The sequence below is a fragment of the Haemaphysalis longicornis genome, unplaced genomic scaffold (assembly GCF_048455015.1).
Source record: "Haemaphysalis longicornis isolate Haplotype H1 unplaced genomic scaffold, Haemaphysalis longicornis Haplotype H1 scaffold_5, whole genome shotgun sequence".
Lineage (NCBI taxonomy): Eukaryota > Metazoa > Arthropoda > Arachnida > Ixodida > Ixodidae > Haemaphysalis > Haemaphysalis longicornis.
The window spans coordinates 58,629,134-58,653,835 of record NW_027526385.1 but is presented as its reverse complement, the minus strand read 5'-3'; the positions used below and the strand labels follow the sequence as shown (position 1 = coordinate 58,653,835).

The 24,702-nt window shown below is 46.0% G+C and overlaps 1 protein-coding gene across 2 annotated transcripts in view; it reads right to left on the bottom strand.

Annotated features, from left to right (window-relative positions):
- The window catches only part of LOC144138282 (eukaryotic elongation factor 2 kinase-like), a 33,700-nt gene that overhangs the window by 8,267 nt on the left and 731 nt on the right, over window positions 1-24,702 (bottom strand). Inside the window, exons 1-11 of one of the 2 annotated variants that reach the window (XM_077670475.1) lie at window positions 24,401-24,594; window positions 13,486-13,866; window positions 12,780-12,985; window positions 12,654-12,691; window positions 11,103-11,274; window positions 10,212-10,361; window positions 9,543-9,801; window positions 8,879-9,060; window positions 5,316-5,546; window positions 3,625-3,860; window positions 1,094-1,223 (exon numbers count right to left, since the gene is read on the bottom strand). In XM_077670475.1, the coding sequence (XP_077526601.1) occupies window positions 1,094-1,223; window positions 3,625-3,860; window positions 5,316-5,546; window positions 8,879-9,060; window positions 9,543-9,801; window positions 10,212-10,361; window positions 11,103-11,274; window positions 12,654-12,691; window positions 12,780-12,985; window positions 13,486-13,699 (1,818 nt within the window). In that variant the 5' untranslated portion in view covers window positions 13,700-13,866; window positions 24,401-24,594. Of the gene's footprint in view, window positions 1-1,093; window positions 1,224-3,624; window positions 3,861-5,315; window positions 5,547-8,878; window positions 9,061-9,542; window positions 9,802-10,211; window positions 10,362-11,102; window positions 11,275-12,653; window positions 12,692-12,779; window positions 12,986-13,485; window positions 13,867-24,400; window positions 24,595-24,702 lie in introns of those variants that run through there. The other variant, XM_077670474.1, reaches the window with a different exon arrangement.

The following is a 24,702-nucleotide window of genomic DNA, read 5'->3' as shown; positions in this document are numbered from 1 at the left end:
GTCTTCCAGTTGCCAATAGAAGCCGTTTTATGATTGGAGACTCCAGGATACCATTAAGACCTCCGCCTCAAGCCGTGTGGCACTATGCTAGCTTACGCCGGCAAGCTGGCCGACCGAACAAAACGTGAAAACAGCGGCGAGTCATGGTTGCACCAGTCTCACTTGGGCGTACATCTTGCGGACCCTTGCTTCATAAGTTTCAACAGCTTTTGGTTCCCAAGCAGCAAATGAAGTGTTGAGCTATATTGGGGAAAGGAAGCTGCCATAAACAAGGACATTATGTTTCCTTTTTTTTTTTCCCTCAAGAGAACCCATGCAACGCTAGAGGCAAACGCTGCAACCAAAAACACCCGAAAATGCAAAAAATAATGCTGTTTCACATATTCTGACAAATAATACAGTGGCATTATTAATCACAAGCTAAAAAATAAAAACTATATATTTTTAAGTTGCTTATTTTACACCCAGCGAATATATTTTTGTTGACCTACTTCTAGCTGTGCAGCGAAACGGCGGAGTTCGGCTCTGTAGCTTTGACTGCACTACCACAGAGAGTTGTCCGAGTATAAACAAGCACAATCACCCCGCAACACAAGAAGCACCAAACTGACTCCTAACTGACTCCAATCATCACCACCAATACATAAACTGGCACGGTTCAGCCAGTACGGGTGCATTCCAAAATGCGCCAGAATTCAGCGACAACGGGATTGAAGCCGCTGCTCTGCATGCCTCCCTAAATTCGCTTTAGTGTGCGAATTCCCTCTCACTATCGCAACAAATCTAAAATGAAGAAGCCATTCCCCGACTTTCCATGAGGCAGGTTTCCCAGTAGCCTACTCATTAACTCAAATCGACACCGGAATAAATGGCAGGAGAGGACTCAAGCAAGCTCTGCCAATCCCAGACAAAACTTCAGTGGTACTGCGCGTCCCACCAAACCCTGTCCCTGCTGGGCCACTATCTGTCACAGGTCGCTCAGCAGCGCAGAATTTTCATCCAGTATTGGGTCTATTTCAGAGCTCGCTGGATGGAACAGCGGACGACAAGCAGCGGCTCCCTGCAGGGGCCCGAGAGAGAGGGCTGGGCGTACCGGCAGGCTCCAGTCCTCGAGCATGTCGTGTGGCAGGCCCAGGTGCACCTTGGCCAGCACCAGGAGGGCCTCCAGGATGCCGCACCGGGCAGCCTGCTCCAGGTGGAACACGGCCGCCTCCTGGTCGTACCTGGGGGGGGGGGACGGGACACTCACCGCATCATTCGCTGCCCCGTCAAAGCTCAGCCCACAACGTTAGTTATGCACGTTCAAATGCGAAAGCACTGACTGGCTGAAAAAGTCAAGTTTATAGACGCTGAGATTTTGACGCTGCTGGCTACTGTTTAGCAGGTCCATAGAATCGTGCTCAAGGCAGGCACCAGGGTCAGAAATTGTTTACTTGGCACAAGACGCAATGGACAGCTTGTACGTGCAGGTGTAGCAGTCTTGAGGTATTCCACAGATAGCGAAGATTAATGGTTGGCAGCCTGGGTGATGAATGTTCAGAGTGCTCTACAAGCTTCTCCCGACGGAGATTTAACAACTCCCCTTTTCGGTGATGCCGCCCCTCGCAGTTTTACCCCGAGGTAGAACTGTGGCAAGACTTTCAAAGCGGGATTTACACGACGGCCGGGGAGGCGCCAGAGTGTGATGGATAGGAGACACTTCAAGACATCTCCGGATGGTCCAGCCAGGCGACACACACGTCAAAACTAGCAGATGGCAACGCTGAGGGAGCAAGGCAACTCTCAACTGCAGTAGGCCACCGGGCGGTGACGACGAGCGCTTCCGTGGGTGAAGTCCAGAATCCACCCGAGAAACGATGCTGGAATTTTTGGCGCGAACAGCTTGCAGACTAACCACAGCAAGGGGTGGCAAGGCCTAAAACTGGTCACGTGAGCAGGCGCCGCGGGCTTTTAGAAAGACTGATTTCTTCCATTGTGAGAACTGGATTTAAAAGGAGATGATCCTCGACAAAAATTTGCTTTTTATTATGTGCACTACAAGTTTCAAAATTTAGTTTTTCTCTTGCAGATTTCGAATATACCATTAGGTTTTGTGCAGCTGCAATAGTTCTTGAGTTATGTCAAATTGTAGAGATTTTTGTGGAAACTTTTACACGGAGAAAGTGTTCACAAAAAGCATCCTGCTGTCCCTTATATTCAGCTCTTTGGATATCACAGTGCAAGTATCTAGATAAAAACTGCGTGCAAATACTGAAACTACGCAAAAAGAAAAATTAAATTACGAAAAACTAGCTAATTCTTTTCGTAATACCCTGGAACGATGCCCGGATGCTTTCGTAATTCTTTTTGTGAGATATCGCAATTTCAAGTAGATAATTGCGTTCTACATATCTCCAAGTATATGTGTGCGCAATTGTGTTTTTACAAGTTTCTGAAATACTTCCCACAAAATGAAAAAATAACCAGAAATTTGAAAGAGAGAAAATAGAGCTCGGAAGTTCGAGGCATTTGTATTGACGAAAATGCAATTGTCATTGCATGAAACTTCACCACAGCTAAACGAACCTTATGTGCAAAGCACAGCAATTTGTTAGAACCCCCACAGCACTGTAATTTGGCCAGTCGCAGCGCGACTTTTACAGCGCAGCCGATATCACAACCACGGTTGTGGTATTCGGTGGTGGACCCGCTGCGGTGGCTCAGTGGCTAAGGCGTGGTGCTGCTGAGCACGAGGTCGCGGGTTCGATTCCCGGCCGCGGCAGCCACTTTTGCGATGGAGGCAAAAAGCAAAAACGCCCGTGTGAACGAGATTTCGGCGCACGTTAAAGATGGCCAGGTGGTCAAAATTAATCTGGAGCCCTCCACTACGGTGCGCCTCATCGCCTGCGTTGCGTCGGCGTATTAAACCCTACAATCAATCAATCAATCCGGTGGTGGTGGTAGGCCTAGTGGTTGTGAAAGCGTCAAGGACGCCAACCTTCTCTGTCACTTTCTGTAACGCCTTTTGCCGGCTTCCTCAGTACTTCGTCCAGTTCTATACTTCAGACTGTCAAAATCGCACTTTTTCGGGATGGCCATCATGTAAAAGAGCGGAGAAAGCTTCATAAAATGATCGATCAGCACTACTTGTAGATGCGCGCGGCCATTGGATCGGACTGCCATCAGGTGCCATCCAATAGTGGCCGCGCTCTACGCCGCGCGATTCAAATTGCTCAACATATTGTTCTTTTTCTTGTGGTTCTTTTATTTTCTGCGGGACCACAAGACTATGGCTGGTGAAAGTTGAAGAACACAGCCAACACCGCACGCATGGCTGATCGTACATGGTGGGCAGTGCCGTCTCCCGTGTAGGATGGACGCAAACGGAGCAGACTTTAGGCTATTTCTCGTGTTACCACTGCCCACCCATGAACATTTTCGACTAACTTCTCATGAAAATTTTGACCTGATATTTTCAGAAGTAAAAGTTTGCAGTCTAAAGATGAAAACGCAACGTAAAACAAAGTTCTTTTTTTCTTTTAAGAAACTGCGACCGTTCAACCCACGTCTTCCCCTGAAGGGAATTCTTCCGGATCGAGGTCGAAGGAGAGAGAGAGGGGGGAGAGAGGGGGTGCGTGCACTCACTGCCCCTCCTGCACGTGGGCGGTGTTGCCGTCCCCTCCGGCCCCGAAGCGGCCGTTCTCGTGGCAGCGGGCCATCTCCAGGTGGATTTGCCCGAGGACCGAGCGCTGCTGGATCTCCTGGTGCATGCCCTGCTCCGACGTCTGGCGTGCCACCAGGCGCAGCTGCACCTCGTCCAGCACCGACGAGGGACGTGCGCGCTGGGCCACCAGCCGCTGGAACTCCGCACGCTCGTGCTCCTGGCACGCAGAGAGGGAGGGAGGATGTTAGCGCGGAAGAGGAGTGGCCTTATTCGACCAGCCACACTCGTGTGGCCCACCCAGCCCAGCGCTTTTTGATTGCGAGTTGGGCATTCAGCAACACAGCCAGAGGCAGGGTCTTTGCAGAGTTTGCACGGGCCACCGAGTTTACCATCAGAAATGGCAAGCTACTGCAAAGACCACTATCTTCTCGGTGGCATCATAGGCAGGCCTTTGGTGTGGCTGAGGTGTTTCTAGTGAGCTCTTCCTCTTTGTAGAAAGAAGCTGCGGGGATAGGGCATGCATCGCTTGGAACCCGTTTCTGCACTCTTAACGACATCCTAGACCTGCCTTAATGAAGCCAAGCCTTGTGGAGTTCCCTAACCCTCTTAGTTTAAACTTCCTTTCGAGAATGCTGTCATGCAAAAACGCATCCGGTCCAACGAGTTCACCATGGCGTGGAGTTCACCCTTGCCTGAATAACCGGTTCGGTCGGCGAGGTGCAAAGTGCGACATCGGTAGTGAGGTACTGCGAGGAACAGTTAGTAGGAACAGTCAGTGGGCGCATCCCGTGAGCGTCTTTCCATTCCATGGTCACCGAGCCGAGCACTCGAACCTGCGAGTCCTGATGAGTCGGGCCTGCTCGATCTTTGTGGTGCTGTTTAATCTAAGTCGTTAACATCCGCTCGTACGCGGTATTCAGGTAGCTTGCACAACAAATGCTAACAAAGACATTAACCTGTCATCTCCCACAGTTATCTCTGCTAATGTTCTGTTTCGTGTTCAAGCTTGCGTAGAATCATCTGAAGGTAAGAAACAGCAAGGTGACAAAGCGAGTGTGCACCTTGCAGAGTCAAGGTAGATGCACTTTTAAGGTCCAACCACATGGGCACGTAATAACGACGTGCTTGCACATCAACGTAAGTGCGCAGCAGTGCGCCCTGCCATAAACTACGCCGGCGTGGGCAATCAACCTCCGACGCACAGCCTAGGTCTAACAACTCTGTACCCGCTTCAAACGAAGCTTGCCTTCACCATTTCTGAACAATGAACTGCACCGGAACAAAGAATGATAAAACCAAAACTTATTTTTTTCCTAGACAACCCATTTTCAACCCGAAAAGAAATGCATGGGGAACACACCAAGCCTCATTCTTGCTAACAACTCCATCGGCCAACAAGGCATCCAGTTGTACGCAGGGGCAGAACAGTTTAGGTGCAGTGTGCCGATAGCATTTGCCCAGACTTCGGCACAACAAGTGCATAGCAACGCATTTGCTGTACACTTGAGTACGCTCACTTTCCGTGCTTTTACGCCACGTTACTTCAATGTGCAAGCGCGTTTGTATTATGCGTTCATGTTGTTGGGCCTTTGCAATGAAGGCCAAGTAGCAGAGAGAGAGAGAGAGGAAAGAAGGGACAGCAGGAAGAGGAGAGGAGAGTGTCGCTGCTCACGTCTCCAAGGGTGCTGCTCTCGGAGTCGTAGCGCTGGCGGCGCCTGAGGCGTGCGGGCACGGCAGACTGTGGCCGGTCGCCGTTGTGCAGGGGGTGGCCGTTGGTGATGTGGTGCTGCAGCGTCTCCGTGTCCTCCGAGTCGCTGCCCAGGCCCAGGTCGACCGAGTCGTCTTCCAGGCAATCCTCGCTGCCGCTGCTCAGGCTGCGGAAGCCACTGTCCTGTTGCTGCAGCTGCAAGGCGGGACAGTCGCCAATGGTGATCACTTACGTCAACGTCTACAATATACTATTTTTTTTTTCAGGATTTTGCCGAAAACTTTAAAGTTACAAGAACTAAGACCTAAATTGCTAGGCTTTGCATGTCACATATTAGGCGGCATGCTCACATTCCCTATGTCTAGAGTGCAACTGTTCTACGAACACAAAATAGTAAATTTTTCCTATCAGACTGTTTAGGACCGCCAGGACTGTTCAAATTGTGCCACACAATGGTGTGACGGTAGAGCTGTGAAATTTTTTATCAGAAGTATTACACTATCAGATATCATCATCATTAGAAGCCCGGATATCAGAGCTGACATCTAGGCTAGGAGATACAGGACACCAATGATGTTGGGCCTTTCTAAAAAACTGTCCACGAGAGAAAGCAGCAAACAGCAGATACAAATGCTTACACTCCAGACAATGTGAAGCACAAGAAACTAAGGGTCCGTTCAATTCACCAGCAGCACATGAATCAGTTTGGTGCAGCTCGCAACACCTGTACTGCGCAATTTGATTCACCGGTGGAGCACACCGGCACAAGAAGAGTTCATGGCTTTGCCTGCATTCCCTGCCGGGGAGTAGCAGAAATAGACTGAAAAAGTGCAGGTCAGAAGGCAGAACCAGCATGGCGCTGCTGTGAACTGGTTCAAGTGTTGCAGGGTGAATTGAACAGACCCTGAGCTAGAATGTGGACTAGTCGGTGCTTCATTATTCATTTTGGGTATGCACCATGTCCTTGTCTGCAATGACCTTCCCCCCCTTCATCCTAGCCCACATTAAGGGGGGAGGTGGGGATCGGAGCAAACTTTTTTATTTTTTGACATAGAGTAATGAAATTTGGTAGGTGCATTGAAAAACACTCCAAATGGTGAAATTTGAAATTTCAGGATGATACCTTCAGTAGTTTTTGTGTTACAGAGGTGTACATGTTGCCCGCTCGTGGAAAGCCTAGCAAGGTATTGACATATGGTAGGAAGTTCAGAATACTTTTCAATTGTAGTCAAAAGAACACTACAGGGTATGACATTCTTCGAATTTTTTTTACACCCTTCATTTTTTTTACAGAGAACATTATTTTCACCTGTACCCAGTAGTATACAGCTGACTCAGCCGTAAATGTCCCATAAAAAAATAACTAGGCCCTAAAATGAAAATCCGAGAATGTCATACCCTGCAGAACTCTTCAAGGATGGAAATAAAACAGACAGTGTCAAAATCCACCCAGTGGTTGCCATGTTATCCTTTCCACGAGCAACGAAGAACTCGTAAAACGCACTTTTGAGAAAACGGCCCTTAAAGTTTACAAAGACTACACGATTTTTCAAACTGCACCAGCAGCATAGTCCTTGCTGTGCTTGCTTGGGGACAACCTCAAAGACCCTTGCCCTTTGATTTGGTGCATCTGGGAGGCCTTCCTGGCCAATTGAAGGTTTTCATGTGCAGGCCTTCAGATGGCAGAAGCACCAGTTTTACACCTAGTGTACCACAAAGTTCACTATGGGCTGCTAGGGTACCTATACTTTACTTGATGTATGCCAATGCATAGCTGTCTCCAAAATGAAGAGTAAGGCATGGTTTCGTTTTATATTAATGTGCCACCAGACTTTCAGCAGATTTCTGGGTGTCATAACCTTGCTGAAGATACAGCTTAGTACATGAGGGTGTTCAGTGTCAAAAAGTTATATCTGGGCATCACAAGCATAAGATGAGCTATTTGAAAGCAGAATATAGTTCTTTTACACAATTACAACATTGATAATTATTAGCATACCATGCTCTTCACCTTCAGGCGAATCAATCATTGCAAAATAGACAACAGAATTGCAAACATTGAAAAAATAGAAAACCCAATCAAAATATCGAAATGTAAAACGCTGCAGCCTTACGGCGTCTTTTCTAATTTATTTAACACTGAAAATATAATTTTGTAATCCCCGACTTCGTTGTACGAACTAGTTTAGAGTCACGGCAAAAGTTTCTCAAATAAGCTGAGTTCATTGCACCCCCCCCCCCCCCCCTTTTACAATCAATCCCCTACGCGCACGTTCCCCACAATCGTAATTTAGGTAACCTTGCTGTGGTTGGCCACTTCACTTTTCCCATTAAATTTCACTTCGCGTACATCGATTATTATTACTCGCGTGCAATAGCAACCGATCCTGCTATCGGCCGCTGCCCGAACACGTCGTGCCAATGCAGCGCGCGCCGCAACTTCTGGCGAGTCGGTCATTCCATTCTCGAAGCTCGCGAGCTCGTTGTGAAACACAGCAATAACTCAGCGTTTTATAACACCGCAGTGCCCGCAATGCGTCCAAAAGTTCGCTTCACGAACCGCAATTGTAGATGCACGGACCGCGCTTCTCACTCAAGGACAGACCACGGCGATGTCGCGGGCATGTTTTCGATGCATCTTTCGAGCCGCGCACTTCCCTATCTGGCGCACGATCTCAAGCATTATCGCCGCAATAACAGTAATGCCACTGTTCAGTACCGTAACAGATAAAACGAGTAAACTGCACGAGTCGACCGGGAAACTTTGAAAACATCGGCGGAGCGCAGTCAGCGTAAAATGCGCAGCAGTGCGGCGGCCATGTTTTTGCTGTCATGGCGACGCCCAATCAGGAGAGCCGTAACAAAAAAGGAGGCCGGACAGCCAATCGCGTGTTACAATCTATCGGTTTCTTCGTTTCACTACCTTTCTCTTTCTGCCGTTTGTGCGTTTATGAGCCAGCGATGACAGAAGGAGCAACCGGGAAATGAAAGTTAAAGAGTCGGCCGATCTAACGCGACCAAGATGGCGGCGCCCAGTGGCGTCGTTCCGGAGATACAGCGCTGCGAAAATTGCCGTGTTTTCGTCATTTTGAGAAAATATTTTGCCACCTCAGCCGATATAAATATTTTTCTTTGGCACTTCGCGATCGTTTACGGCAGGGAAACTTTGTGAACGCATAGAATATAAAACGTGCAATCCGAAAATGTGACTTCCGAAAAAACGATTTTTTAGTCACTTTTCACAATCTGATCCTCGCGTCCCCCCTTAAGTAAAAACAACAACAAATATCAAGCAACTGGCCACAGTACTGTTCTTCAAATTTGCACAGATTCAAGAAAGGTGGTTGAACTCCATCAAGACACTACCTACACCCTTTGCTTCCACTAACAAACTGGGACGTTGCACCTTGACCAGCAAAGAAGGGTGAAGACCAAATTCACTGATCTATACATTGACCTTTCCTCTCAAAGACGCACAACAGCCAGTCTCGAGCCATAAAAGGACAAGGGCAAGCAGCTGCACTAACCGCTGGGATGGCCCCACGGTCTCGGTTGCCCGCCGCCCCGGAGGAGAAGTCCGAGGGGCTGCTGTATGTGCGCACGCGCAGGCGTGGGGGGCCCAGCACCTCCGCCAGGTGGCTGCGCTCGTACTCCGACATGCCCACACACAGCTCCTCGTGCCCACGCAGCCGGGTCTTGGCCCCCTGGGCTGCAATGTGCAGGACACATCGCTGCCTTAAAACTCCGCACGCTTGTCACCACCCCTTTGGTGTCACAAAGGGCAACTCGGCTAAGACATCTCGCAGCTTGGGGGCTACTTTCTTTTGCTGCGAGAATAGCACCTCACGCAAAAGTGAGCTACAAGGCGTGTTACAAAAGATCAAAGTTGAAAGGCAGGATTTATTCTCGCCATGCATGCACGACCACCCCAAAGCAACTTTACCTTAGAAGCATTTATGTTGAGAAGTGCTCGACTAGTACAAACTGCTCTACACATTTACCTTAATGGAATGCTCACGTTGTGCTTAGTCATTTGGCCGTGTACTCCTCCCACTCAATACACCTCAGCAAAGGCACCGTTTTTACTCCTTTTCAACCATTTCAACCCTCTTTACTTCTTTTAACACCCTTTAACATTTTCACTCTCTTTTGACTCCTTTTGGCAGTGGCTCGAGAGGGAGCACCACGCACCGATGGCAGAGGCTGGTGCCCCGAGCTGCTTCTCGCTGGGGGCCAGGTCGAAGGGGGTGAGGCCGAGGCCCGTGCAGACGCAATTGCAATTGTGCGACCGGAAGAAGAGGGCCATGCCACGCACGCCCAGGTTGCCGTCGCCGTACTCAGAGCCGTGGGCCGTGTGGATCTGCGGGTCTGTGTAGAGGTCGCCCACCCCCTGGATGTCCACCACCAGCAGCTCGTGGCCCGAACGCTCAAACGTGAAGTGGCTGAACGCCTGCAGTGGCGAAAGGAGGCAGCAGGGAGCGAAGGTCAATTAGCGAGTGCTTTAGCAAACATTCTTTTCACAAAACAAAGGCGTGCAGATGGTACACGTTTGTTTACATTTAGTCTTACACATTTCTATCTCATTTGCTGTGGTACTTCAATGAGAGCAAACTTAGACATGACGGGCAGGACAAAGAGGGAGAAATACCATTTTCAGCAAAAGCAGCTTGACAGTAAACCAAAATGCTATCAATCCTTTTCCAAGCCAACGGAGGTCATACAACACTCTCACCATATCTGCCCTTGTTCTCTTGACTGCACAATCGCAACTAGTATTTTTGCAAGTGCACATCATTCACTGAGCAGCAAGATGAACTGCCTCTTGTCCGGCCAAGTTTAGTCTCTCTTTTTGACACTCACATGCGGTGTCAGGCGTGTGGCCTGGGAGCTGATGAATCCCGAATTGGAGTTGTACTTGATGTAGCTCCCCTCGATGAAGTGCTCCATGTGGTACAGGGGGCTGCCTGGACGCTCGATGAACTCAATGATTGACACCTGGAAGATGTCCACCTGCAACGAATGTGCGGTAGCACAGGCTTTGTTTTCTTCTTTCTCCCTACCTTACACACTACACAAGGAAAAGGAAAGATGATGATCAAACTGGCAAACGCATGTACGTTAAAGCTTATTTTCTTTTTTTTTTAATCTTTTCGGCCCAGCCTAGAACAAAGGAGTGCAGCATTTGCTGACGCACCATCATCATCCCATAACTTAGCAACGTACTTGGATAAGCAAGTTGGTACTTCATCATAGGCGACTGTGAAATGCAACAAAAATTAGACAAAGGAGGCGACATAAAAGGACAGGCGCTGGTCGCCTTGGGTGGGAGCACATGATATAGCTGGGAATGAATTGAGGTGTGCTTGCATGCTGTGCAGCGACGTAGGGAACTTTTTTCACGTATATAAGTAATGTGTTGATTATAAAATTTAAGCCGGAAGTAGAGCGCCCGTCCTTGTGTGTCGTATCCATCTAATCTTTCATTGTGTGCTTCACGGTAGCCCATGATCATCATCCCCATCACCGAGAATGCATTTTCTTCAAGAGCAACACGTTCCTCCGCTTATGTACATACCCTGTGACTTAATTACGACCCTCGAGGAACAGCCGACAGCTGAAGTTGATGCTCCAGTAAGGCAAGCTAGATGCCCCTTTAGCCTTACACCAATTTCCCTGCCTGCTTTTCTTATGGTTTTTGTTTATCCCCAATCAGGTTGGCACGGCGGGGGTGCTTAATTAAGGATGACCCACCTTCTTGGGTGGGTTGTGCCGGTTGAACTCCTCGGCCCAGAGCTTGGCGTCCATCTGGAGCCGGACATCGTCGAAGTAGGTGGTGCGGTCCACGGGTTCCAGGTACCGCTTGGCCACATAGTTGAAGGCATGCGCCCAGTTCTGGGCTGTCGCAAAGCTCGACAGCTTCTTCCTGTTCATGCGGGGAGGCCAGGCGGGAACAGTCGGTTAGGCATCGCGTGCTGCATGTTCCTTACATGTCTGCAATGGTCCGTCCACCTCGTTCACAACTTAGCTCGACATTAAGGAGTGCACAAAGTGCAACGTGCCTGGGAGCCACGATTAGAAAGAACAGAAAAGTGTCACAGTAAAGCAGCACAAATGAACTTGCTTAATCAGGGTTTGCACAGGCTTCAAAAGCAAAAATTCAAGGGTTTTCAAGGACTTTCAAGGACCACAAAACACATTTTCAAGGTCCCAATCTAATGTTTTATCCGAGATTATCTATAGCTTTTTCAACACAATGCAACAGTTTTTTATTGCACAATACCTAAGCACAATATTGCACGTTTAGATAGCCGCTAACAGGTGCGTGAATGTTCCACCAGCTTTATTTTTTATTTCATGGTTGGTATTTAGAGGTTTTTTTTGTTATGTTGTTTTGCTCAGGCTGTTTGATTTCAAAACTTCGTTAACGTAGCCTGCATGTCCTGCTTTGTCAGCAAGAGTATCAGTTGAAACTGAATCAGCAAGTGTTGCTCTAAGGCAGGGCGAACTATGTACACGTCCACCATTTGCACGTAAGAGCAAACACACAACACATGCAACGAGCGAGCGTCCAGACTAGATGGAAGATGTAAGATAGAGAACAAAAGCTGGCTTTCACTGGATTGTATTGTGACATGGATTGGATTGAGAAAAGCCTGCTCCCAATGTTGCCTCGGAATAATGAAAATCCACAAAACTTTTTGAAATTTCAAGCAATACACTGAAGCTCGATTGCTACGTTTCTTTAGATTTGTTAACACCTAAAATCCACGACAAACGCTTTAAATTCTTGTGAAAAGACAGGGCCATTGATTCTCTCCATAAAAATCAAGGATATTCAAGGACCATTTAAAAATTCCAGGACTTTCCAGGCCTTGAAATTGACACTTCTGAATTCAAGGGTTTTCAAGGTTTTCAAGGACCTGTGCGAACCCTGTTAATAAGGGCAGCGCTCACTAAGTGTACAAGCCAAATTGTTCCTGTTAGTGTTTTTCTCTTTGCACTGTCCCTAAAGAAAACTACATGCAGCTGTGTGGCTTAGAACTCAACCAAAGAAAGTTTGTCTGAAGAGAAGGAAACCACTGTTTGTATTAATAGTACTGTAAGATGCCAACTTCAACCTCTACTAATGTAAAAGAACATATATTTGGAGTGCATCGATTTAAGCCCACCTACTTCCAGCTCCCAAGCTTGCAGCAGTTTTGAGGGGATGTAGTTGTAAACTGTTCACTATGTCACACAACAAGAGTCGTTTCGCTCACACAACCTGAACCAACCAAAGAATGTGAGGCTGAGGTTACTTACATTCGGAAGCACTCTCTCATGGCTCCTCGTCCGAATGGCTGCAAACGAACAAAAGAAATTAGAAAGGAAGGAAAGGCTAATAAAGAAAGCAAAGAGAGAAGAGAGCAAGCGAGCAGCCCCACTCACGTCGGGCGCCATCTTGACCAGGGCCTCATCCTCGAGCCAGGCCTTGTTGAGGGCGTTGTAGCGGTAGCGGCGGACCCGCTCTGCCTTGAAGCGCTCCAGGTGGAACATGGCCCAGGGGTCCTCCATGTGCAGTGCCTGCCGGGCCGCCCGCTTCCACTTGAGCACCGCCAGCTGCGACGGGCTCAGGGGACGCGCGGGGGGAACCTCTGCGCACCATTTGGAAAAGAGTGATTTATAGCCTGCACAGACATCACATACTTTGTATGTCCGATGTGCTATAAGCACAGGGATAAGTTTTTTTTTAAAGCTTCGGGCTCCCGTTATGAAGGAACCGATGAGCCATTTTGAAAACCGCTACAGAATTAAGTGCTTGGAAATCTAGAGTAATCAAAGTGTCGACGTTTCGCTGCATGACAAGGAAGTCAAAGTACTCCCTTTCTGTGACACCCCTGTGACACCCTGTTGTGTTCCCCACTCCCAAAACCAGCAGCCTCTTTGTAATGAGCACCATATCTTAGCTACCACAGTGGGAAGCAGGCATAAAGCCTGAGCCCCTTTATGGAGGATTCAGTCCCGACATACCAGCAAGATCATTAGCAAAAGTCGAACAAGCTGGAACCGTGTCAACCTATTTGCAGTTCAGCATGCGTCAAGCTCGACTAATTAATGGGATAGACACGAAGCGCAGTACGAATGGCTCCCTCACCCTCGAGCTTCTTTCGGGGGCTGCGGACGGGCTCCCCGACAACCTTCTTGCGCTTGAGGCCCATGGCCACCGAGAAGATGGCCGACACGGGCCCATCGGCCTCTCCCCGCCCGCCGTGCACGTCATCTCCGTAGTCACGCGGGGCGTTGGGGTTGCCCCGGATGTCGTCCAGGCTCAGCGGCTGCAGCTCCAAATCCGCCTGCTCTTCCTCCATGGCCGCCGCTCCTCCGTCGCTCTCCAGCAATGCGGGGGGCGCTGCTGCTCTGCTGCTGCTCTGTGCTGCCCGGCCGCCACTTCAGATCTCAACGGCCGTGGCGCGGGCGCAGACACCAAACGAGTCGTATGCCGAGCGGGGCCAGCGGGACGAATACAGCAGCGGTTCTGAAAAGGGGCAACCGGTAGACCAAATGACTTCCAAGCTGTGCAAAGAACAAGAGCAGGAGAAAAAAATGCCTGCAAGCCAAAGGGACAAGGATTATTAAGCCTAAAACTCACTCAGAGAGCAGGGGACTAGTGCGATGGTGGATCCACTGTGCATATGGTTTTGTGCTAGACTGCGCGAAACTCGCTTGGTGAAAATATTCTGTCATACATGGCAGAGAAAACACATTATACATACTAAATAATCAGCCCTGGCAGGAAAGAGAAATGCAAGTGATGTTTAAGAGATTAGTTAGAATTGTCTGAAACAGCTTACCCATAACAGGAATAGATGTGCTGTGCTTCATTTGTTACTGTGAATACGGCCGTGCTGATTCAACATTTACATACTTGGACTCCTTTCTGCGTGCTTTTCTTACCACCAGACATACTATGAGTCATGGCCTACCTTTCCACATTTATTAAAAGCAAAATTTGTAAGCCAACAACAACTACAGATACTTAGCAGGCACTTTTGTAGGGCATTGAATAAAACAGCCATAAATTGTATGCAGACAAAACAAATGCTATTTGCTAGCATAATTCTGCTGTATTTTTTGACTCACGTCTGAACAAAATACCCCCTCCGCTGAAAAGGGGTCATTAAGTACTTCCAAAATCACTCCCCCCCCCCCCCCCCACTGAACAAACAAAAAAATTTCACCAATAAAAGCTTGCCTTTGCTGTGAGAATACAAGCCACCATTTCTAAAATGTGGTCTGACAAATTTGCCATTCCGCTGAAGTGCGCAGTGTTTTATTTAATGTTATTGTGAAGCTTTTCTGTATACAGCCGTAGCAACACCGCGACATAAAGCGATGATAGCAAGCCAAGGTTACAAAGGAGTGAGTATGGCCTCTTCGAAGGATGAAGGAAGGAGGAGGACATTTGTTGGACTTCCAATGGATGCACTGAATGACATGCTCTTCAAAAGTTCCACCATGAACAAGGTTTACGAGTATTTCCTAGGTAAAAAACTTCCATGCACTAGACAACGAGGATCTGGATATGACAGAGACATGGCAGATTCTCTTATGCATACATTTCTCAGAGAATGAATTCCAACATGCTGTCATCAGTGTTGTTCTCGCATCTGACTTGACCATTAAAGACCGTCAAAGGATTATTTCTCAGTTGTATATGGCTCTGCAGTCAAGAGGGGAAAGTGAATCAATTTCAGTATAGAATTGTGAGCTAGCACAGGGGTGAGACAGCTGAACCAGATTTGGGAGCAGTTTTTGGAGCAGCAAAATCTTGATTTTGGAGCAGGAGAACCTTGATTTGGAGCAGAAGAACAATTTATTATGTCACCTTAGGAGCCTAAAAAAACAAATTTCTGGCAAATCAGGGGGGGAGGAGGGAAGTGCACCTTTTAATTGGTTTTGAACGTACAAAACACTGAAACAGCTATCAATACAGTTTTTTCTATCAGAGTATTACAATTCGTACGAACTACACTATATTTTTACAAACCATTTTTAAATTTTTAGGCCCTATGCACAGATAGCGTGGAGCGCCATTGAGAATATCGAACTGAAAAACTAAGCAACTCCAAGGCATTTTTATTATCATGTGAATGACTCAATCTTTATTTTTGCAATCCCAGACCCGGCTTTACGCACAAGTGTAGAGCCACGGCAAAAGTTGCGCAAAGCGAGGTAACAGTCGGGTGTTTTATGCGGGTGTTTTATTGAATGATCAATCAATTAAACCTTAACAAACAGGACCACCTTGGGGGTGCTGGAAAATTATGCCGTTAGCTAGTAAGCCTTTTCCCCCACTGAAACTGACGGAAGCGTTAAAATCCTTGGCTCTCAGACTGTTTTGGAGCAGTTTGGTGCAATTTTTGCAATTTTCAAGCTTTTGGAGCAGCCTGGCGCAGGAAAACAAATTTGTATCAAAACTGCGCAATATGCGCAGCTGTCTCACCCCTGCTAGCACAACGCGCTCTGTATACACCGATTCTACATTTTTTAATTGTGAGGTGGCACCAAGAACTGTAGCAATGCGTACGAAGTGTTACACTTTTATAGGCATAGCGGCTAAAGCTGACAATTACACTTACAGCAAGACAAAACTTCTGCTTATAGACCATTTTTTTTAATGAGACATACTGCTACTTCAAACTGCATGCTGATATTGCTTGAATGCTTCAATCCATGTTTTTCCAAATTTAGTTGATGCCAAAAGGACAGAAATGAGGTTCACTATTTTATTTGACACTGTTTTGCAAACGGCACTACTGATAAGCTTTCATAAAATCCATAAAAAAATTATGCCCTTGCAGGCATTCAGGAATTTACAGTAACTGAAAATCAACCCGTTTTTGCACAACCACTCGCATCAAAGCAGCAACACATTAAAATGATGATCGTTGAAATGCTGTACAGCTAGTTATGACGCACTTTCAGACACCCCTGGCTCCATTATCGAAGTTCTCTAATGAAGCAAGATGCTTTTCAAATATATGGACAGTGTATAAAAAATTTTGCGGGACATGTCACTGTACAAAAGGCACTCCCAATCTGACCATGAAATTTTCAACGATCGAACTAACCCCAATGCCCTCCACAGCCACTACAAGCTGCCTGAAAAGCCAGCGTGTATGCCATGTGGTTGACCAAAGAATGGGAAACATGCTTGCTTCTTTTGCTTTATACACGAGCGGCGCTTAGAACTGCAGTGTTCAGATTCAGCTCTATCCAGTACATGGCTGGTTTGCAATGACTTTCCCTTTGAAATTACATCGAGAGCAGCATAACCTTCCCAGATGTCAAAAAAATTTTCTCGCCTTGAAAGTTTGTGAAATTCAAGAGCAAATAATTTTACAGTAATCACTCCAGAAAACATGCACAGACAGAAACCATGTGCATTCAGGTATGCATGCAACAACTGTGCACTTGAATTGCTAAACCAGTTTGAGGAGCCAACGAGGCCAATTTTCCAAAATCAGCCAGAATTTTGCGTGACTCAAACTAATAAGAACAATAAAACCAATACCTTGCTGTTGGAGCGTTGGGGCTTGTTAAAAAAATTACAAAAACAAGCTTTCCGAGAATTGGCCTTTGATTGCAGATTTTAATTAGTTAATAAAGATGTGTCATGCTAATCAGTAGTGATTGCAATAACATAGCTTGGCCGTGCAAAGACAGTCAAGATCTACGCGCCACTGAAATGCTCGTGTAGAGGTCCTTAAGCCAGTTTTGATTGCATACCACTTGCTTACTTCACGCCTCTAACTCTCGCATAAATATGCGACCAACACGCAACAACTCTGCAATAAAACCCACCCACATTACGTTCTTATTACCTCGAGGCAGGAAGTGGCAGTAAACAGTGTTGAAATACCAAAGCTGCAGGGCTTTGTATCTTTTTTTCCCTTTCCTTCCACCTCGTTCATAAGCCCTGAAGTTAAGGTTACTCCCAGTGACCTCAGCGCACCAAGGCCCCTCTCCTTGGATTTCTTCCCCCCCCCTCAACGACCTCAACCATGAGGCGAAAACGAAACCGAGAGTAACGTGCCTACGTGGCTGATAAGCCATCTCTGCCTGCCCTTATCTGCAGCCGGGAGAAACAAACCTTGCGCCCGCCAAGATCAGAAGCAGTGTATACGCCAAAAGTGGGTCAGACAGGGCGTTTGCGACAGGCCCTATAGCCTCCAGAAATGAATTAGCTTCCTGGTTCTTCCACACGCTGGCCGGAAGGGCCTACATGAGCAGCCAAATGGGTGCAGCCTTTTTGTTCTTTTTCTCCGTTTCAGTTTGCAGTAGACACCTTGGATTGCCACAGTCGGAAATGAGATAGGGGTGAGACCGTGGACGCCACGTGCCTAAAACACGCACGCACGCTGCCGACTTTCTTTGACTTGCTGCTGCACTAAGTATGCAGTTTGCACACACAATTAGGCTCAACAAAAGGCCATGGCAATCGCCACAAGGGTCACCACGATCAGGACGTTGGGATGCCGGTAGACGACAACGATGAAAAATGTTAATTACGGATGCTAAAAGGAATGACTATTTGACTATTTTTCCTGTACATAACACAAAAGGGTTCCACCATATGAATGACTATTTGACTATTGACTATCTATGCTTTCCCGACACAAGCGGCTGTACAAAACCTGAACACATGCATGGGATAAACGTGCCCGATTTCATGCTGATGATATCAGTGCACGTGTTTCATGCCCTAAAAAAAAAATAAGTTTCAGAAAATTGAAATAATCGGCCCCCACACAATTCTTACCAAATTAGGCACAACAAACAACCAAGGCTCTATGCCACAGTTATAACAATGCACGATGATACAGCAAAAATTTCTTCCCCCCCCTTCCCCCCCCCCCCACAATGTGCAAACAGAAGTTACAGAACTCCACTGGCTTGCTTTGCATATTATTTCAAATGCGCAAATGACACACGGCTACTTGATTAGAACTTTCTATTCATTTATGCTTAACTAATGGAACTAAAAATGTTACCTGCAAGCATTTCTTTCTCTATATACATGTTCACACCCCATACTAATGTTTGTTTATTCTATTTAGCACAGAATTTCTCATAGCCAGCATCAAAAATGTTCTGCTCTGCAGAAGCAAATTATCCTTGCACACTTTAAGAAGAATCAGCAAAGCCAAGTGTCACTGAAAATTACCAAAATGCACACTTTGGAAATTTATTGGCAGAAATCAAGTCATTTTTTTGCCTCCAGAGAAGCACAAAATCAACCGGATGGCAAATTGAAATTGAACTGTCTATAATGCATATATATATATATATATATATATATATATATATATATATATATATATATATATATATATATATATATATATATAAACTGTCCTCGTGATACACATGTGAACTTACTGTCAGAATATTTACATATAGTAAACAATTCCAAAAAGACATATACCTCTGCAAAAAGTTTTTGTTATGAGATTGGTGTATACACCTTGATGACGTAGTTACCCTTTTCCACGTTTTTATTTTAAGAGACGCTAAAGACCTACCCTGGCTCGGCAAGAATTTCAGAAAAGCCAGAAAACCACCCAATTCCACAAAGCTATACTCGCAAAAATTTTCAAAACTTACAACACCAGGCTTTCATTAAATGGAATTATTGCAGCTATCACTTGTTCCTGCTAACCTCTACCATAGATCTCTTATTCACTTTAGCACAACGTTAACACCTAAATCTTCGACTTGAAAGAGCTGTACAGAATCTTGGGAGTAGGCAGAAAGGGCAGTCGGAAATGCCGCAAAGAACGCAGCAGTATCATGCTGAAGAAATGCAGACAAAAATGTTTTATTCAGTACTGTTACGGCTGGTGCCACATGGAACAGTTTTGCTGCTGCTTTAATTAAAGGTCACGAGCACTCTAAAAGCGGCATGAATCACTGTAGAAATCCGGGATGGAAAATGCTCTCCACGACACGCCCAACCACTACAGCTTCGTCTTATGGGAAATTACTATGCGCAATACGCTTGCATGCACAAATATGTGCTTTCGCGCGAATGTTCTAAATCTAAACAAAAAAAAAATTCAGGCAGACATTGGGAAGTTATTTGGTACATCTTACTAAATTCTTTAAATACGACAAATTGGTCAGCATTAGCATTCAATTCTGCTGATTATTACGGTTTAATTCAAATTATGTGACAGCCACACACGTCTGTATGTCTGTACATATGAGCTGTACAATTAATAAAGCTACCGATTAACTAGTCAATGCACTGATGTTAATGTATTTCCCAGCATTTAGGCTAAAAGCACATTTGTAAAATGGTGTGAGCAATAAGCCTTAGCAGAAAGTTCAGCATTTAGATTAGGCTATCAACATCTTACAAGCAAACCAGGAAACGATAATTAACTTATTTCCTGCCCATTACGGAAAAAGCACATTTCTCTAAAATGGCATCTGCTGTAATCCTTAGCAGAGTTTAGCATCCAGATATATTCACAGCTTGTAGATGAACCAAGCAACACTTGATTCTGTTCATGACTGCACAAACTTTTACTATTTGATGCTTGCTTAATTAACGACAGTGAGTTACAGCGGCAGGTATGAACAATGGTGAAGCTAAAATGATACCCCTCAAGCTTTGTTGTAGCATGCCTTGATCGTGTCTAACCACAGAATATGCACAGAACTCTGCAGGAAAATAAAAATAAATAAAAAAGCCACTCTTCAGAGAGACTTCTTCCCACTGTCTGTATTGTAAGCCTTTTTTCTCTACAAAACTGTGTTACATATATGCCAGCGAAAAAAAATACATTGTTCAGCTCGCAACACAACTAAAAGAAAGTACAATACATTTCCAGCAACCTTTTGTCCTATAAACTTGAAATTTGCAATTTCATCCCTGGGCGTACTGAACTGACTTATAGGCTCCGGAACGATCGCCGGGTGGCGCTGCACTCTCCCCGGAGGGGAAGTATGCCGGGCCGGCGGCCTATTCGGCACGTGCTTTTTTCGCTGCGCGCGTGCTTCATTTCTCGCGCTAGGATGAGGGCTGGGTAAAATTTTCTTTCGACTTATGAAAGCATACACATTAGCACGTGTCCAGCAAGTTCGGTTTACACGAAGAGTAGTTATTGAGTTCATTTTTGTCGACGTTTGTCTTGTCTGCTACAGACGCGCCGCTCGAACGCCTCTCGGCCCGCTCCTCCGCGTCTGGCAAGTGCACGCGCAGCTCGCGCTGTCTCCCGCACCGCCTGAGGCATCCAGCCTCCTACTCACGAATGCGACAAAGAGACCGCCGGCTGCGCGAGCCACTTAAGCCAGCACGTACAAAGAGCGGCGGGAACACTCCTCACTAGCCCGAAACGAAAAGATGAAACTGAAAGCGAAAAAATAACCCCACATTGTTGCATGGTCAGCTGCCACGACAGTAACAAGGCGAAAGAAGAGAATCCATTCGTTAAATTCTGCATATTCCCCGCTAAAGCGCACCAAAGGATAGACGGTAAGCATGGATCACTGCGGTTCGAAAGGTGAAATAAGTTGACACATTTTTGTTTGTATCTGTGTGCTTTCAGTTTACATTATCCGGCTTTGAAAATGCAAACTAGTGTTCTAACGAGTCCTCCCCTCTACACTTTTTTTAATGCATGCTGCCAATTATTGTTTTCCGCTATAATAAATGAACTTCGGAGTTGTTTAGCTGGTGCCGTTCGATATCGTCCAAATATAACACAATAGGTTGACATTTTGCATGGGTAAAAAAAAAATAGTTTCTAGCGATTTACCTGGGTGTAGTAGCTCTGGTCCGTCTTGTCATTGTGACTTGTGTTCGGGACTCGATTGCTGCGTTGTTCGCCTTTTTCCCACATTTAGCAATACTGGTAATTAGAAGAGGTATACATCAAATTCTGTATATTATAGTAATTAAAAGTTATACGCCACAAGCTGTTCTGTTGTTTCCGCGAACTGACACGCTAACCCATACTTGTACTCCAAGCGGGTGACAAAATTGCAAACAAAAATTTCTTCAAGGACAAGTAAAATGGAAATGCGGCGCTGTCAGCGCACCCCTTATTAGCGTGTGCCTTTCTAATGCGTTTTTATAGGATGCAGCTGATTGTTTCAAGAGTAAGAAATAACCTATGAACCATAATCAATCACGTTTATCTTACATTTCTTGCAAGCGTCAGTGTTTCTGCAGTCCAGAAAGTCCGGATGTCAGAAGCGCGAGCACGCGAAGGGAGTAACAAACAAGAGAAAAGTACGCTGAGACCAGCTGAACAGCTGTCGCCTTGCAGAAGAAAAGAGCAACGGATGACCGCCGAACAACGCGTTTCCCCCCTTAAAATCGTGGGGCAGTCTGCCGGTCAAGCGGCGGGAAGCAGGCGGCGCGTCTGTAGCAGACGACAAGACAAACGTCGACAAAAATGAACTCAGTAACTACTCTACGTGTAAACCGAACATACTGGACACGTGCTAATGTGTATGCTTTCATAAGTCGAAAGAAAATTTCACCCAGCCCTCTTCCTATCGCGAGAAATGCAGCACGCGCGCAGCGAAAAAAGCACGTGCCGAATAGGCCGCCGGCCCGGCGTACTCCCCCTCCGGGGAGAGGGCAGCGCTTCCCTCGCCCGGCAAACTTTAGCTTCGCCTCCCTATAGCTACAAACCCTTATTTGGTGCAACATTCCTGATGTAAATAACAAGGGCAATGTTCTGCGGTTTCAGAACTGCCCAAAGCAGTTAATGAGTTCCTCCAAAGCTGCCCTCGAAAAGTCATGCCAGTTAAAACGGTCTGAAAGCTTCAAAGTTCACGTGTCACATCTCTTAGTCAGAAGGCTATGTATGTGTGGATCCATTCTGGAGAAATTTAGCAGAAAAGCCACAAAATAAAGACCCAGAGCTTGAAAACTAAAATAAAACACATATCATGCCCATCTGTTACATCAAAGAAAAAAAAATAATAAAAAGCACGTGTAACTAATTTTTTTAGAGCCCTGCTGCAAGTTGTCAATAAGTATACCCATTATAGCCGTAACGAAAGAAAAACAAAAGACTGTTCTTGGGAGACACAATACATTTATGTCAGCCATTGTGTACAATACCCAACTGACCTACGAAAAAAAAAAAAAAAAAACTGTCGGACGGGGCAATGGTTTAATGGCAAGGTGCCAGAACACAGTCTTTCAATTAGAAACAATGCAAGAGAACACCTGGCTGTGCACCGCAACACCTGCGGCTGCACGCCAAATCTTGCCGATATATATATATAAAAAAAAAATGAAGTGAAGAACAGTTGGAAAATTTAAGGTAAGACATAAGGGGTACAGATTGAGAAAGGTTCAGTCATGTCTCCCACAGGAATAGCGTATTTTTTTACGCAGATGTGTTTGAAGTCTAAACACACCTGTGTACTTCCTCTTTTTATACAGCCTCTTGCTTCAATCACCGTTTTTGGCAGTGACTCTACATTTTGCACATGTAACTTGTCTGTACTTTTATTTTTTTCTATCTATACATCTTTTTCTTGTTTGGCCCTGTTCATCGAAACATTGTATTTTATGTTATGTTTACAAAGCATACTTTTTTACAGTAAGCCAAAAGAGATGTGCTTGATTCTTGACATATGAGGGCTGTCTGCCAGTGGTAATACACATGTTCTTGTCTAAAAAAAAAAAAAAAGAAATTTGTATGAATGATGCTCTCGTAGTCACTTCTGTTTTTACAAAATAATGAACCAGCTATCCTGCCTTATACGCCAAATGCTGATGACATGACGTGTTGTCACTGGAAAACTAGTCAAGGGCTACAGCTGCTAGCCAAACGAAACCTTCAGATTCAAAAATAATAAATTAAAGGGCGTATCTAGGCAACTTGTAGGCAAGGTTTAAGAGCTGGATTTCTTGGTCAATAAAAACAAGGTCAATAGAAAATCAATAATGGAAGTAATCATCGCAGGAAAGCTGCTTGCCCTGGTTAATCCATGGTGTAGTCTAGCTTATGACCTATTTGGAAAGAAAGGCTTATTCAGTCTTATGCACCAGAAAGTAATTTTAGATATATCAGTAATATTAAACGGATAAAAGAAAAGAGATACCATTAAAGGAAGTAGACAGGAAGTAGGAAATGAGGGCAGTTGAGATAGATATTCCGCTTCTATATTTGCTCCAAGAAATGGAGCAGTAGTTAGAAATGACACCCTTGGGACAGGTTTATTTGCAACAACCCAACAGTTCCAGACGTTTACTTCACTGAATACATAAATGCACGGAGGTGGCGAAAGGTTTCCCCCAAATAAATTATAAGAATAACCATGGCAAATACACATCTTGCGGTGTGTATTTTTCACCGACGTTATTCTCACATGCCTTGGCAGGCAGTATTTATATTTGCTTCCTCTTAGTTGTCTTTGACTACAATGACCTTTGCCTTGGCTACAACTAATTAGCTATAAGATTTGCTCATTACTGTTAACTGATCAGGAGTATGCAAAAGAGGGTAAACACACACACACACACGCACACAAAAGAACCACAGGAGCGCCGCATGAGGGTTCGTACGGTTAGGATAAACAAGTGCTCGACAAGGTGCGATCCAGCTCAACAAAATAGAACAGAGCCAGTGTGTCTGCGAACCACGCGGGAAAAAAGGTGCCGTTTTTGGCACGCCGGCCGTATGTTGGCATGCAGCCAGGCCAGATTTGCTTCTTTATCGCCGACGAATTTCCAAATAGACGGAGTGAAGAAACTACATCTCGGGGGCAACGTACGGAATACGTGTTACCTAGAGAAGCTTGCATTGTGACATGCGAAAAGCGACTTTTTCTGTTCGTTAAAAGAATAGTGCGCCAAAGCACAGACCGGCGACGAGAGTGTGAGAAAGCCATGTAACAGTCGTATCATTTGGAGATTTAACTTGCAAATTAGCTCCAATGACAGCTAGTTGTAGCGAGAAAACTGCACTTCAGCGCAAGATGACTCATCGGGCTCGAACATATGGCCCGACTCACGTTAATTATTTACGACTTACCCCGGAACGAGCCCAGTCCGTGCAAAATTTTGCGCGAGTATGCACGAAAAATCAATCCGACAGATGGCAGCGGATTGGCGACCTGTCCTTTCGCCGATTCACCACGAACGAATATTCATTGTTGTTGCACTGCTGCGCTCCCGAAACCACTCAACCGCGGCTTGTTTAGGCCGCCTCATCCCTTTAACGGTGCCACGCGCGATAGGGTCGCGCCGCCCCACGACAAGCAAAAAAGCACAGACGCGCTGACAGCACGACGTCGGGCTGCGATAACACTGCTCTCGCCAGCAAAAGCGCGGGAC